The sequence below is a fragment of the Vombatus ursinus genome, unplaced genomic scaffold (assembly GCF_900497805.2).
Source record: "Vombatus ursinus unplaced genomic scaffold, bare-nosed wombat genome assembly UNPS02014772.1, whole genome shotgun sequence".
NCBI lineage: Eukaryota > Metazoa > Chordata > Mammalia > Diprotodontia > Vombatidae > Vombatus > Vombatus ursinus.
In genome coordinates, this window is record NW_020954550.1 from 29,742,173 (window position 1) to 29,759,117 (window position 16,945).

Genomic DNA, 16,945 nt, shown 5'->3' on the forward strand with positions numbered 1-16,945 from the left:
ATATATATATGTGTGTGTGTGTGTGTGTGTGTGTGTGTGTGTGTGTGTGTGAGCCCACATGTATGCGTGCATACATGTATATATACACATCTATAAATATACACACATATACATATATGCATACATATATACACATATGTTTGTGCTTAGACATATAGATAGAAACCTTGTTTTCTTTTATATAGAGAACTCTCAGATAAGGAAATTCTTTTCAGAGATATAGGTTAGAATTTTGTGTGAATTGAACATGAAACATATGTTTATATGCATATATAATATACAGTTGTATTAAGATAATTATAGTCTGTTCTTAATATGTAATTAGTAATTCTGTGGCTGATTAAACTCTATGTGGTCAAACAGTATGTCAGAGGCAAGACTTGAACCCCCGTCTTTGTATACTAACACACATGTACCTCTAAATTCATCTGAACTTGGTTTGTAACAGTCCAGTAGACCACATAAGGAACATACATTTTAAAATGAAAGCATTGAACTAAGATTTGATAGATAGACAACAAATATGGTATAGATAGATAAAGTCAGCAGTGCCTTTGGCACCACTTTATTTTACAAATGAGGAAATTGAGTCTATTTTTCCAATGTCACACAGGTAATGTGTGTATGTATGTGTATGTTCTATTTTTAGAAAAACTCAATGTCCACAGTTAGGTAGATAGTATGTGGAATGACATATGACTAATGAAGTTATTACAAATCATGCATGTCTATAGTCATAGACTAGGGTAGCCGTACCAATTTGATTGCTCTTATTTGTAAAGAATTCATTCCCTATTGGAATACAGGCATTTAACTATCTTAGCTAAAATGCAATAATTTAGTATGGTAGGTGTAGCATGCATCATGCCTTTTACTAATCTGAAAGTATTAAAATTAATATTGCTGTAAAGAGGTTTTTATTGTACTTGGCTGAGAAACATGCATTATGAAAACTATTTCTACTTTATTGTCTTCTTTCTTAGAGTGTGGTTTGATGCACAGAGAGCTAGCCTCAGAGCCAAGAAGGCCTGGGTTCAATATATTGATACATACTGGCTGTGTGATTTTGGGAAAGCCACAACCTCTCAGTGTTCTAGGCAGCCTGATAATACTATAAAATTGAAGAGAAGGTGTTGAACTCTACTGGTGGAGAGAGTTTCCTCAAACTGGGAGTTCCTTATACCAATGAAATAACAGTTCCATTCCCAATCCCTATCACTATCCTATCTTTCTTAAAAGTATTATGCAGTAGTTATTTAATATTGTTTAGTATAATGTTCATGAATTAGGATAAAGTTAATTTTTGGATGTTAAAGGTTTCAGATTAATTTTATAGGGTCATCAGACTTAGAGGTACAAGAAATCATATTTTAGTCTAACCATATTGTTTAACAAATGAAGAAACTAAAGCACAGTTAAGAAGGTTAAGAAAATTTGTCCAAGATCACACAGGTAGTAAACAGCAGAGCTGAGGAATTTAAACCCAAGTGTTCTGGCTTTAAATACAGAAATTTTTGTGGAATTGCAGAATCTGAGTGAAGGAACATTATTATTGGGCATCTAGTCTAACCCATCCATAAAAGAAATCCCAGGTGCCAGAATACACTACTCTGGAGACAGTACACTCCACTTTTGGACAGCTCTATTTGTTAAGAAGTTTTTCATTGACATCAAACCATAAACAAACTCTCTTCTGAATGCTACAGCAAGGTGGTAGTTATGAAACTGACACTATTTTGCTGGATGCTAATTTCCACATGGACCTCTCAGTTTGCTGGAATACATGCAACACCAAAAAGTTAAAATGAAGCAACTACATTTACAACATATTTTAAGGTTTACACAAATTATTTCATTTGATGCTTACAAAAGTTTCATGAGGTAGATATTTCTGGCATTATTATTCCCATTTTACAAATGAGGAAGCCAAGGCTCAAAGGTTAAGTGTTTTATTCAGTCAGGGTTGCATGGCTAATAATCACAGTCCAGAGTTTCCTACCCTCAGGTAACAGGCCCATTTCCACAATGCCACATTGCCTCAGTTAGCTACTAGCTAGTTGTTTCAAAAGGCAAATAATCTGAGACTCTCCATAATACAATTATATCTTTTTTTTTAAAAAAAAAAAGGTAGTGTGTTCCAATAACAGAATAAAAATCATAGGGATACTCTCTAGTAACTTATGTAAGGAAAACTACAATAGGAAATTTTCATTAAGGGGATTTTTTCTTTTTACAATTTTCTTGATGGTATTTTATTCTGAAAAAAAAAAAACCTTCATAACCAGTGATTTTTTTTTTTATGTATTTCAAAGGAAAGTGACTTGCCAAGCAGCTGCATTCATGTCTTTGGGCAAGCTAGGTGGCCCATTGGATAGTTCTGTGTGCTTGGATTCAGGAAGACCAGAGTTGGAATCTGTCCTCAGCTCTGTGACCATGACCTACTCAGTTTCAGTGTCTCTCCTGTAAATCAGGGGAATGAACTGGATTGTTTCTACTGTCCCTTTTCCAGCTCTAAAACAGAGAAAGATTTTAAAATATGAACTCAAGTAATCTTCCAGAACACACACCAAATGCGTTATCTGGGAGTTTGAGGTAAAGAGGCTAACTAAGGGATTAGGTTCAATTTAGGAGAGGCAGAGGAGGCCCTTAGAGGTAACAAGGGCAAAGGTATGGGAGGACACCATCAGGGAACCTGTGCCAGGGCAAATTAGGCTGTAGATTCTGAAACATCCCCTTGACATAGGCTTCTCAGCAGCTGTGGGAAAAGATCTGCTGCTGAAATTCAGCTTGGAGGTAAAATCCCACCCAGATGTGATTTCCAGGTCCACTTCCCCCAGAACATCTCCCCACTTGCCATGCCACATTCCTTTAATAGAAGATGAAGTCTTTCATTACACAATTAGAGATAAAAGGCTTAAAATGCAAATGTTGGTTCAGATAACACATTAAACTCATCAAGTACAATCAGTCTGATTGTACAATCAGGTAAGTATAAACTCCTGCTATGAAATCCTTTTGCTTTGACAGTGGGGGAGGGGGTAAAAAGAAGTGAGAAGCATTGAGTACCTGAAGTGAGGAAAAGGGTTTCTACCAATGACCAAGTAGAAAAGGCACAACAATCAGAGACTGGAGACACAGAAAATAAACCTAAAATCATGGGTGTAGAGTGGGACTCAAGAAAGGGATTTCAGAGATTACCTAACAGATTACTTTTGTTTTACAGATAAATAAACTGAGGCCCAGAGAGGTTAAGTAATAGGTAGTAGAGATGGAATTAGAATTCTGACTCAAAACCATTGCTCTTTCCACCATGATATGCCATCTCACCATGAACTTAACTGTACCAATGGCTGAGCTTATTTAAATTGGTAAGGGACAAATAGAAGCCCTGTGAGGTAAGAGATAGATAGATAGATAGATAGATAGATAGATAGATAGATAGATAGATAGATAGATAGATAGATGGCAAGATGGAAGTACACAGAGATATATGCATATATATTTGACAGCATGCACTTGTGTTTCTCTAATTATTTCTGAAGATTTTTCTTTTTGTTGTTTTAACTATAGAGAATGGGTTCTTGACCTTTTCGGTTTGTCATGTATCCCTTTGAAAATCTGATGAAAACTATGGAACTCTTCACAGAATATTGTTTTTAAATATATTGAATATATAAGATTACAATGAAAACCACTTATATTAAGATAGTTATAAATTTTAAGTTCATAGACTCCAAGTTAAGGACACAGAATACTCTACTGGAAAAAAAAAGTATCAAGGTAAAAGGATAATGAGTTTTTTTTGTGCAAAGAGGGATATTTTCATTTTCCTAGTCACATTTTCATGCTTAGAAAACAATATTAGCTCCAGAGATGAAAAGCAGTCAGGATGCTACAGAGTTAGGCTTAATTTTGGACTTTGCAAAAACCTTTACTTAACTATTTGACATAATAGTTATTCTTCTATTAAGTCTGAGGCTTTGTGCAAATGTGTCATCAGATGCTCAGAAAATTTGTTAATTTGGAATCCCTGACTTTCCAAGGTAGTAGACCTCTCCTAAAGGAGAACTCTATACCACTAAGAACAGAGTCTATGAAAACCCTAAATGTATCTTATAGTATGTCTCTGTCCCTGTTCATGATGTGGAACTTTGTAGAAATTTCCTCTTTACATAGAATGTAGTAGTAACTGTCAATAATTACTATTCATTGTTCAATAATTAAATGCAACTATTTTGTTAACTCTCTTTGATTAATGTAGAAGCCTAAACTTGTAACTGAAGGCAAGGTAATTGGCTTCAAAGAAATTCAAGGACCTATCCTTAAATGTAAAAGTATGTATGGGGGTTGAGAAAGAAAAAGGGGAGGATACAGAATGTAGAGGAGAATTGGAAAAAACATACTTTTCTTCTGCCTGATCATAATTATTACCTTGACACCTTAGAAAGGGGATTAGGGATGGGAAAAGAAAAGGAAAGCAATAGAGAGGTTTATTAGGATAAACCAAATTAACCAGGAAACCTGAATTCTTTCAGATCCCAGTTCTGCTACTGAGCTCTTATGTGACTAGATAATCCATTTAAATTCTCAGAGCCTCAGTTTCCTCAACTGTGAAGTGATCGGTTTGAATTAAGATGACTTCTAAGGTTCTTTCCTACTCCAAAATACTATACTTCTAAAAGTAGCATCCCAAGGTGCTGGGGGGAGGTCACTAAAATCTTGAGTGTATACATTGCTGCAGATTATAGCAGATAGAATGTTGGATGTGGAATTAGGATGGCCTGGGTTCAAATTGTGCATCAGACATGTACTAATTTCACAGCCCTGGGCAAGTAATTTCGGTTTCCTTTCTAAAAACTGAGGTGGTATTAACAAGAACAAGATTTAGTACCTCAGTAACAGGGTTTCAACTCAACACCCTCTGCAATCCCTTCCGGTCTTGAATCTAGAATTCTATGATTTCCTTCTACCTCAAGACTTGAGTAACAAACAACTGCAATCAACACATCATTCCCATAAGATGTTAACATTTATAAAAAAAAGAACACCTCTTACCCTAGATTGCAATGTGAGTAGACTGTGGGTCTTCATGCATTCGAGGAGGGTTCAGCTTCAAAATGAGCAGTTCCTATATTTTGGGACTTGTACTCTCTAGGGTTGTACCATTGATTTAAAAATGAGGACTGCAGATGTCTACATAGACCAGCTTGTCTAACTTTCAACCTGAGTTATTATTATTTGTAGCAGCTTACTGACACTGCCAATAACATCACAGTTAATAGAATACACACACACACACACACACACATCTTGTAATTGACCCACTGATAATTCTGTACAGCTAAAATCATCCAAGAATGACAATCCTGAAATGTCTACTTAATGAGCAGAAAAGCTACAGAAGCCCCTAGTAGTGTAAAACCAGATTGTTTTTCAGCTCTTCATTATTTACACATTAAGGAATATTTATTGGCTGCAAAAATCTTCCTGAAAACATTCTAACTTCTCAAAATACAGTTTTGCAAAAAGAGACATTTATTCTTTTGGATTATGGTTGGATCCAAGATGATTGAATAGTTCAGGGTCCAAGGATGATACATGTATAAACCTTCCAGGGTTTGGAGGAGGGAGAGGGGGGAAAAACCAACTATTTTAGAGCAAACTAGTAGGTACCATTCTAATTGAGAGCTTGTACTGTCTTTTTCAGACTTAGCAGAGAAACAATTAATAAAGGAACCCATTAAGGTCTGATTATTGCCGCTAAAAAGGGAGGTTGAATTTCAGTCCTTTGAAGTAACTGAGAATGATTCAGGCCTCATTACAGAGATATAATCTACATTCATACATTTATGTTAGTGATTCAAATCTATTGGGAGAGATTGAATTCCGTTAAATAGTGCATCTTTCCTGTGGAACTTTTCTCAGGCTTTCTCAGGCTAACCTAAGAGGTGACCCAACAATACAAAGTAGTGGGGTATTTAGGGATTTGACTGTGCTATAAAAGAAAGGCTATACAGAAGAGAGAAAAAAGAATGAGATATAATCTAAAAAGCTATGTCAGCTTTTCATTTGGGCTGTTTTGTAAATGCCCTTCCTGTCATCACACAGTAGAGAAAAGACTCTAAGGGCATTTCACAGAATCCTAGTACTGGAAGGGACCTTGGAGATCTTCTTGTACAACCCCCTCTCATCTCATACAATCCTTTTTACAGGTGAGGGAACTGAGGCTCGGGGAGATAACTTGATCAAGATCACACAATTAATCAGTAGCAGAGCTGATGCTTGAACTTAAAAAATCTTGGGTGTGTGTGTGTGTGTGTGTGTGTGTGTGTGTGTGTGTGTTTTAAACTCCAAGTTGCCATCCTATTAAACACTGAACCTGGAATGGACTGATTTTAATATTTTCTTTCTGAAGATGCTATTTGGACATAAACCCTAACATTGAAACAATTGGACACCTCAAGTTGTACTTTGGGAATATAGAACTCCTGTACATGCATGTTGGAGGTGAAAGAGATCTCCATGGAAGGGGAGGATGGGAGATGAGGTTATCTGGCCTTAAGAGGGGAAAATTAAGTTTTCAAGCAAATGACCACAAAACTTCAACAATATTCTTGGTTCCTAGTGCAAAGAAACTCTTAAACAATAATTTCCCATGTTTTGCAACTTTTGACAACAAGGAGCATTATTTTATAGTTTCATCAAACAAAACATTTTTAAAACACGTAGTTTTGATTTAGCTGTTGATTCAAACTTTGGATTCAACTGTGCTGCTGGGTTGAAACTCAAGTCCCTTAGAAACTCTACACTCTGTTTCAGGCATTTGTCACTCTAGGTATAAAACAGTGAACTAGGAGACTGAAATTAGCATTCTGGGTCATTTTAAAGTCACCACGCTTTAATTAAAGAGCAATATTTGGTTGACGCATGTTTTTTATTTCCTTCACGTTCCAATTATTAAACTACAAAAATCAAGTCTAATTAAATTAAACCCAACAATCTTCTCTGGTGTTTACCACACTATTGAAATCTTATGAATAAGTATTTGGAGGACCATAAACAATGCAATTAAAAATACAAATTCTAGCATTAAACTGTTTCAACTCCAGCCCTCTTAAATGCCACCCTGGAACATAAACATATAAACTAAACTTAAAGCTATTTTTCAAATCAGTAAACAATATAATTGAAAATCATTTCAAATTTCCTTGTGAAGTTAATATCATTTTCAGAACTGGATTGAACATTTCTTTAGGTATTTTATGCTGTTTGTAATGAAAATGCTCAATTGAGAGGTGCAAGCTATTTTTTTAATTGCATAAACCATAAAGATTTTTTCCTTCCTAAACGTCAGCTGTTCCCAAACAACAGTCTTTTGACAGAAGGTTGACTTTTATTTAACGAATTGCTCGTGGTTAGCTAAGTAGGCTATCTGAATGGTAGATATCCAGCGGACATCCTAGTACTACTGGGCAATCTTGGATTCCTTATTACGAATAACAGAGACCACTGCAGCATTTTATGAACGGATCAATTTCTAGCGAAACTTTTCCCCAGTTCGGAACTGCATTCTTCTTTACCTGACATGTTTGTATGGCAGTGAGTACAAACCTTGAAAGGTCTAGGGGAGGAATAGAACTGGGAGAAAAGGAAAAGGGGGGCGGGGAAGGAAGGGGCAACTCCTTTTAATGACAGAGTTTGTTTTAGTTTGTTTATTGTAAAACAGAGTTCCTTAAACATTAAATTTGAAGATGGAAAAAAAAACCGCCCCTTTATGGCAAAGTGCAAAGGAAATTGCATAGAAAACAGACAGCAAGGCATTCAGACAGATTTTATGGTAAAATCTTTGCAATCCCAGTAAAGTGCCGTTTGCTTTGAAGTGCACGCGTGATTCAGTAAATGACTCATGTTAGCAATTAGAAATTGGTCATTTGGGTCCCTGATTTCATTTGAGGCAAGAGAGGGGCGACTTTAAGGGGGCCGATAAATCTCTCTGGGCTTAAAAGGCAGAGCGAGGCTAAAGTGTGAACTTTTTATTTCAGCAACGGAAGCGAGAAATCAGTGATTCATTAAAGCAAAGACCTCCTTGGAAGCTGGCAGAAGAGGAGGAAAGGAAACTAATTATGTCCTCTGTGTCCTCTTTTTTTACCCCCTTCTTTTCCATGCTCGCCCTGACCAGGGTAAAATCTGCTTTTGAGGGTTTGTCGGAAAAACACTTTTTTCCCCTCTCCCCCTCACCCCCTTCTCAAAGCGAGAACGAAAAAAGTCAGCAAAGCAACAAACTCCAGGTGGCTCTCAAGCACTTCACTGCCAAAAAAAAAAAAAAAAAGACTTACGCTAGAAAACAAGGCAGAAAGGCAGAAAGGGGCTCCCTAGAGGGAATTGGTTCAGGCTGGAAGAAAGCAAAATTAGGAAGGCATGAGTATACAACGCACGCTGGTGGCCAGTGTGCAGAAGAACGTTTTAGGAGCAATTAGGGAGAGTCAAAGGAAGCAGCGTCTCCTCTTTAGAGGCGAGGAAGGATAGCGGGTATGCAGATCCTGCCTCTAGTTCCGCTGCAAAAGCACGGTTCTCTCCCCGGTGCTCTGAATCTCCCTAGCTCTCCGTGTCTCTTTCCCCCACCCCAACCCCCACCCCTTCTTTCCTTTCCCTCCGTTTCTCTCCTCCCTCTCTCTCCCCCTGGCGTTCTCTCGTCCTCGCGTTCCCTACTGCAGAAGGTTTCAGATGTCCCACCGCTGCTTGACCCCCCCCTTCCCCTCATCTCCCCATCCTGGCAAATAAGGTTTGACCACCAGAGGCATATCCCACCTCTGGCTTGTAATCATTGACATTTGGGCTACAGCCTTCAACCTGTTTACAAGCGGCCTGGGGAGGGGAAAAAAAAAAAAAGACAATCCAAAACACCAATCACCACCACTCCAAACAACAAGTTACTTTCTGGAGGCTTTCAAATCAACAACTACCTCCACCACTAAAAACAGAAAGAGAGAGAGAAAGACAGAGAGAGACAGAGAGAGAGAAAGAGAGAAAGAGAGAGAGGAAAGCAACCACCGGCATCAAACTACAGCCTTCAGAGCCCACAACTCGGAAGGAACGGGCTTCTTTCTGTCTACAGCTAGCTAACTGGTTGTGAGGCTCAGGATAGAACGAACAGAAGGTGCTAATCTCCAGAGGGGCTCAGGCATCCCCCTCCCCAGTCCCCACCCCTATTCTCTTTGGGTGTTGTTCACTGTGCTGTCATCTGTTTATTTTTTTCCAGACTTTTTACCCCCATCTAACACGGTGAAGAAAGGAATGAAGAAGAGAACAAAGTAGCTACTGGAAAATCTTGGGTGAAGGAAGGAAGATAGAGGGCCACCAGCAGCAGCAGCAGCTACCACTGCCACCCAAGTGACACCGCTTCCTGGGAAACTACATAGGCAGAGAACAGAGGATTTGAGAGAGAGAGAGAGAGAGAGAGAGAGAGACAGAGACAGAGAGAGACAGAGACAGAGAGAGACAGAGACAGAGACAGAGAGACAGAGAGAGAGACAGAGAGAGAGACAGAGACAGAGACAGAGAGAGACACAGACAGAGAGACAGAGACAGAGACAGAGAGAGAGAGACAGAGAGAGAAAGGCAGCCAGCCGTTCAGAGGTGATTTGTGCCCCTGAGTTATGGATGTTGGTGCGTTCACTTCAGGCCAGATCACAGCTCTGAGGAAGAAAGCCAGCAGCAGCCAACAGCAGCTTTCTACTCGCATTTTACCGGGTTTTACCCTTCCAGTATGTTTCTTCTGATGAGACATTTTCTAACGCCGAGAGTTTCAGTACAATGTGGAAATGGATACTGACACATGGTGCCTCAGCCTTTTCCCACCTGCCCTGCTGCTGCTGCTTCTTGCTGCTCTTCTTGGTGTCTTCTGTGTCTGTCACCTGTCACGACATGGGCCAGGACATGCTGTCACCGGAGGCCACCAACTCTTCTTCTTCCTCTTCCTCCTCCTCTTCCTCCTCCTCCTCCTTCTCCTCTCCTTCCAGTGTGGGGAGACATGTGCGGAGCTACAATCACCTCCAAGGAGATGTTCGCTGGAGGAAGCTGTTCTCTTTCACCAAGTACTTTCTCAAGATTGAGAAAAATGGAAAGGTCAGCGGGACCAAGAATGAGAACTGCCCATACAGTAAGTAACGAATGCAATCTTGTCCTCTCTCCCCAACCCCACTTTAAAATTATTCACCCCTCCAACCTCCACGGGGGGAGAAATCTGTTCCAGATGTGACCCGCTAAATATCGATGTCCCCAAACCCCTGTAAAATGATTAAGTAAAATAGTTTCACGCTGGAGACCCCCCATATATATCAGGCTGAGGACACCCGCTCCTTTCTTTTTCCTCACTCTCCCCACCCCACCCTCAGCTGGCTTGCTCGGGAAACCCCCACTATCAGAAGAAGGGGAATCTTGTTGTGCCTGCAGTTATCTGTGTGTGCTCCCTCTGCATGCATCCATCCTCCTCCACCACCACCTCCCCCCCGCGTTTGCAGACAGACCTCTTCTCTCTCCCCTGTAAATGCTCTAGGAAACAAATTTTGTTTCTGTTAGCTGGCAGCCTTGCTAAGAGTTTTGGGACGAGCTACCTCAATCTGAAAATAATTACCCAATGTCAATTATAGTGGTTTTATGGGAAATTTTATTACAGAGAAAGAGAAGTTTGATTCCACTCTTGTCGTTTCTTCCCACCCTTAGCCCTACACCGCCCGCCGCTGCCCCCACCCACCCACCGTAGGAGAGAAAAACATTGTTTTCTGGTTTTTATTTTTGTGTGTCCCTTGTGTTGGTTTGAGTGGTCGCAGTCCATGAAGTTAACTTTTAAGGCACCACTGCCGCTATTTGTCTACTGCCTGCCTTCTCTCATGGTAACATGATGCTCTTGTCTGCATTGTCAATAGCATATGGGCCGCTTTGTGGTGTCCTGTCGTACTCTTTTCTTCAGAAACCTCTCATGTTGCACAGCTATACTACAGCAGCATTGTAAACATCTGGGACTGTCTTTTCAGAGACCTCACACACATTTCATTGTCATATTTTCAAAGTAAAAGGCACAAAAGTCTGTTTCCATGAATAGTTTACTCCATAGAGTGAACTTTTCTCTTCAGAACAAATTATGGAATGGGATTTTGGTGAGGTGTTTTGATTCTTATTGGAGAGGTGAGAAATTAATGTGTACTTTCTTCAATCACTCTAGAAATGTCATTATTATTGAATTCACTTCCTTTTCCAGTCATTTTCAAATAGTTGCACTTGGAAATTGCTAATTGTTATTTGAATGGTTCCCAAGTGTATGTTATGGTACGTTGAAAACAGTCAATAACTTATGAGATCCAAATCGTTTTAATAGTTACACTTGGGGGGAGGGCAACAAATAGCAGGTAGTGCCTTTTGTTCTTGTCTTTTGGTAACTCCAAAAGTAATGTTTCTCCAGGTTAAACATCTAGGGTAGGCAGTGGTAGCGATGATTGAGGGTGGGGTGGGAGTGACAGCTTGTCACACTAAGAAGAAACTTATATTAGAAATGTGGGTGGACAATGCTTTCCTAAGTTGGTTTTTCTATACACATACATGTGCATGCACGTGCACACACACACACATTCTGTATATATATATATATATATATGAAAAGATGAATAAATTTGTTTTCTAATAAACTACCCCAGTTGCACATTTTCTCCTTTAACTTCTCTTCCTCCCTTTTCCAAACCTGTTTTCATGTTATGCAATTTATTAATAAATCTGAAGCTTTAGATTTATGGCTATAATATAGAAAGTGCCAAATGTTTCACTTTCATGGTTTTTTTTTCAGCCTTCTGATTCATAGAAAGTGGTTTTGGGTGATGTCATGTCGTAGTAAGGCTGCATGCACTAGAAAGTCATTTGCAACCATAATTCTTGAGATGATGTTTATAGTCTTGTCTGTTTTCCACCAAAATTTTGACTTAACACCAGTGTGTGCTTGAAAGATAAAATAGTTGTGGTTTTGTTTACATAAGACTCTAGGGGGAAAGCTGTTCAAACATTTATTGACGACTGAGCATGGACTCCTCCCTTGTCTACCCTCTTGTCTTATGTAGTATTTTTCTGGGTTTTCAGCTCACAAAGAAAATTAAAGGGTGAGTGTTTATCTTGAGCGAACTCATTATATTAAGGCACACTTTCTTTGTCACCAACTCCAGCCATGCCAACTTTGAGTGTCTTTATGATGATATATAAGGGGATCCTAGCAGAGTTGCTTTAAACTTAAAATTCAGAGGATGTCTTAAAATCAGTCTTTTCTAAGAGAATGATCTGTGCTATTAACCATTTATTGGTATGACTCATCCAGGTCTAAACAACTCTATTTTGTGGTGAACCATTTCCATTTAAGGAGAAAAATAAAATTTGATTGGCTTTTAGAAAAAAGGGAGGGGTGGTATTAGTAAATGAAGTCATCTAAACTAGCCAAAGTGTAGCCATGTGTTCTACCTGTGATTGATAAAACTTAACAAGTACAGGATGCAAGTTATCAACTTAGGGGTTTTGATAATAGTTTTTATTTTATTCTTAGTGGTGCAAATGAAGGGAAAGAAAAAAGTTGAAAGGAGATCATTTTGTTAAATTATGTACATACAGTTTAGTCTTTCCAAGAACATCTGTATCAAAACATTACAAGTGAAAAGCAGAGGTTGTACAAGTCTTAATTTCACATGTGCCTGGGTAATCAGAATGTTGCCACAATTTCCAGCTGGCCTGATTCAGCTGAAGGGCACAGTGTCATTAAGATATTGTCTAAATGTTGTGTAATTACATGTGAAGAACTAACTTGTGCCTTGCCTACAGGCGAGTCAGCCAGCCCACCAAATGGTAGCCTGTTAAATATTAGGGTATCTAACCTCTGAAGTAGTGTGTCAGTTCCTTGTCCAAAACCACATTTCAGTAACATTTTCCTAAACAAGTTATTAATTACTCACTATTCACAAAGCTGATCTTTTAAGATTTGTTTATTTGAAGCTTAATTTTCGTTGTTACTTTTGACCCTAGTGATATGACTGCTAAAATACAGTCACAGCTTATCTTAGAGGTTACATGCCTGTGATATCCTGGGTAATTAAACAACTGTTTGAATGGCTCTTTGCCAGCAAAATACTAGCAAACAAAAGACAAGTAGGAAATGAACCACAAGTATGGCAAAAGCATATTTAAGTTTCTACCTTCAAAGATAGTTCTAAGGGCCTGAATCATGCTAAAAATACCACATGGGCTAAATAAGGGCTTTCTCTGGCTAACACTTACCATCTTGGTGATTGGAGATGTTTAGCTTTTGTGCCTTGTGTCTCTTCGTGCTTATAGAATAACAGGAATGGAGATGAATTATGTCTCTTCTGTCAGAAGTCTGGGAAAGCTTGAATAATTTAAAGTAGCTGTATTGTGTCTGTCACTAGATATGTGCAGGCTAGTTTAGGGTTTGGTTTATCATTCTTTACATCTAGAGCTTTGCCCTTGAAACACAACCACTCAGCACTAGCTCTTACCTCAGAGAAAGCCTGGATACAGCTGCTCACCCCTCTTGCCCCAGTGCTGGCCTGAGAGGCTTATTTCCAGGAGGGAGTAAAACAGCTGAAGGCTTCTCCTGAGACAATCACTTAGAGAAAGGGGAGAGAGAGTCCTGGGGAAAAGCAAATGGAGCTCTCAAATGAGTCTTGATAAGCCTACTGGCCTCTTGGAACTTTCTATCAAGGTATCTCAACAACTGAAAGCCATTGATTGTCCGTAGTTAGCTTAAAAGTATTGTTGGCTTCCCTCCCCTTTCTCAAAAGAACTGACTCATTTCAAGAAGAGAATTTCTTTTTGCTGTGAACACAAATGAGATGCACCCTGGCAGCATGTACAGAAAGCCTGACCCAGACACATACTAACTGTGTTACTATGGGCTAGTCACCTATTCAGTGTCTCTTGGCCAGGCTATTCTCTAAAAAGATTACTGAAGAGTTGCTGATTTATATTAGTGGAGAAATTCTCAACACAAGTGACAGCACAGTCCTAGACTTGCCTGCCCCCCTCCCATTTCTCAATCTCCCTCGCCTCTGTCTCTGTCTCTGTTTCTCTCTCTTTCTCCATCTGTCTCTCTCTCTGTGTCTCTCTCTCAATACCTCTATTTCTTTCTCTCTCAATGTGTTTCTCTTTCAGAATGTCACTGTAGTAGAAATGGTATCTCATTGTTCTATACATGCCTTCTCCTCACCCCTTAAGGCATAATATTCAAGGCATAGCTATCTAGAGTTCGTCAGTGCTACTCTAGTCTTCTGGTAATATTTTTCACTTCTATGATAGAAGAGTTTTGACATATAATTGGTCCTGGATGCACAAACAATATATAGACAGATCAATCTCACTTATGTTAACTGAGGTCATTAGGAATACATGGATACTTAAGGAAAAGCCACTAATTTCATTGTCTATAGTAATTGTTTACAGCTGACAGCCAAATGTTTAATTGTTCCCAGGTGTAATAAAATAATTTGATTCTGAATGCCATTGGGAAATCAAGCTGTTATAAGAATGTCTGTTGTCCCTCCCTGTAAGTTGTTCTCTGCTGCACAGAGAGCTGAGCTGAGATTAAAAGGTTGGATTTTAATTCTTTCAAAATAATTTTGCCACAAGAACATTTATTTTCTCAGCTAAAAAACAAAGACAGTTTTCCAGGATAAAAGTTTCCCATGCTTCCATGGTTTTTAAATTAGGACAGGCACTTACTGTTAGAAGTTTATTTTAAAAAAAGGGGGGGTGGCCAATCATTCCTAAAGAAAATAGGAAGCTATTAATGTTTCCTGATAAGGACTTTTGGGAAAAAATCTGAGGAAAAACAAAACTTTACACATCTTTATGACTTCATTTGGTGTCTCATTTATTTCATAGTGTTTTCTAGAGTTCAGTTACATAATTTATAACCAGCAGTGTTCAATCACGAGCATGGAGGATTTATGAATGTGGAAGGCACTGTATTATTTAATGTTTACATGACACTGTCCTGTTACCTTTAATGCATTCCCACCATATAGACCCTCCACATTGATAGCATTATCATAAATCTATTAAAAATGTACAATTGGAAAGAGCCTCCTCTTCATAAACCTGATTTATCACCACCTGCTGAAAGAAGCCTAAGAAAACATTTGGTAAGGATCACAGTGCTGATAGAAAAAGAATACAAAAAGAGATTGAGAGAATTTTGAAACTCCCATTTTGAGGTATCAGTTATTTCAAGACTGAAAAAGCTCTCACATTCTTTCCTAGGGAAGTTGCCTGTGGTTTGAAAACAGGTGTTTTTAAAGGGATGTATCACAGAACAATAAAATTGATAAAATATATCAGACATCAGATGTACTTCTCTTTGAAAGCTGAACTGCCACCAAGTTCAGGTTAAAAAAAAGCCAAGCCACATTTCCTATGAAGTACTGTTAAACTTCCTGTGAATTATATTAATGATATTTTATTTCAGAGGAAGAGTTAGAAATGACTGTGAGTTTTAAAATTGCTGGAAAAGGGTATGCTAGTTTATTTTAAATAAATCTAATATTCCTCAAATCTATAAACTTCTGTTGAATACAGTTCTTCTCCTATGAGCCTTAAATATCAACACACATAAAAAAATCATGCCAATGATAGCCTCAATTTTTTTCTAGAAGTATAAATCTATATTAGTTTAAGGTGATTTGAGCTCATGTAAAATCAATTCTATGAGCTTTTTTGAAGTGGAGTAAGTCTGTGGAGAATAATTAATAGCTATGTGACAGATCCTCTCTGGGCCTCAGTTTCTTCACTTGTAAAATGAAGTGGTTGCACTTGACCTCTAAGTTTCCTTTCAGCTCTAAATCCATAATCCTCAAATGACCTTCTTGGTTTGAATTCCATTTTTTTCAATATTATTAGCTGAAATTAGCATAACAAGTTTACATGGGAGGAAAAAAAAACTGATACCCTTCTTTCCAGATAAGGAAAAGGTAACACATTCACTTGGAACAGTGAATGTTCCAGTGGGATGCTTATGTGTGCTATTTTTTTTTCATATTTGAGCAACCATTCAATATTTCCTGATTATAGTATAGCCAGTAGTAAATGGATTTGTCTTTATTTTGTGGTAAATCCGTGCTTTATCCCAAAGGACATTAATCTCATATATCATATTAATTTTTTTTAAGGTTCAGAGATCATGTAAGATTTAGAGCTAGATGGAATCTAAGAGACCATTTATTTACATTCTTCATTTTACAAATGCTTTACATTTTCCATTTGGACATTCTTATTTATTTCTCCGGACTATTTCCTTTGACCAGGGCTGTCTACCTGTCCTACTATTGCTAGCCAGCACAATGTATGGAGGTGCTTTATAGTATATGACAACAACAATAAGAACAAAATAAGATAGAAAAATGATTGAAAAAAATTAGTCTGGATCATGGGAAGCCATCATTGACTATAGACCATTGAATTAATCATGAAGAAAAATGCTGGTGAATTTGGGGATAAAAGTAGTTTTAAAATTACAGATTTTACACAAATAGAAAATTTCAAGACATCTCAATGGGAGCCAGGTCACATACTAAATAATGGCTCTAAAGGCTCCCTTGCTTTTAAATCAGGTCCCTTGTGTTCTTTCTTTGAACACTGTATTCTAATTGGAACAATAAATCAAAGAAGACACACCAAGTAGATTCCCATGTAAGGTGGACAACTGGACAGTGCTTTTATGCTGCTGCTAACACGTGCATCCAATTACTGCTTGATAGATTCATAGCTCTGGCTGTAAAACATTGCCTTATTTTATAGTTCACCTAATAATTCTTTAGCCAAAATCTGTCCACATTTACCTATAGCTAATCTGTCAGCGTGTGTGTGTGTGTGTGTGTGTGTGTGTGTGTGTGTGTGTGTGTGTGTG

At 38.3% G+C, this 16,945-nt stretch overlaps 1 protein-coding gene across 1 annotated transcript in view; it reads left to right on the top strand.

Annotated features, from left to right (window-relative positions):
- The first annotated feature begins 9,567 nt into the window (after positions 1-9,567).
- FGF10 (fibroblast growth factor 10) overlaps positions 9,568-16,945 on the top strand; it is a 113,535-nt gene continuing 106,157 nt past the window's right edge. Inside the window, exon 1 of the mRNA XM_027863520.1 lies at positions 9,568-10,159. Coding sequence (XP_027719321.1) covers positions 9,814-10,159 — 346 coding nt within the window. The 5' untranslated portion in view covers positions 9,568-9,813. The remainder of the gene's footprint in view (positions 10,160-16,945) is intronic.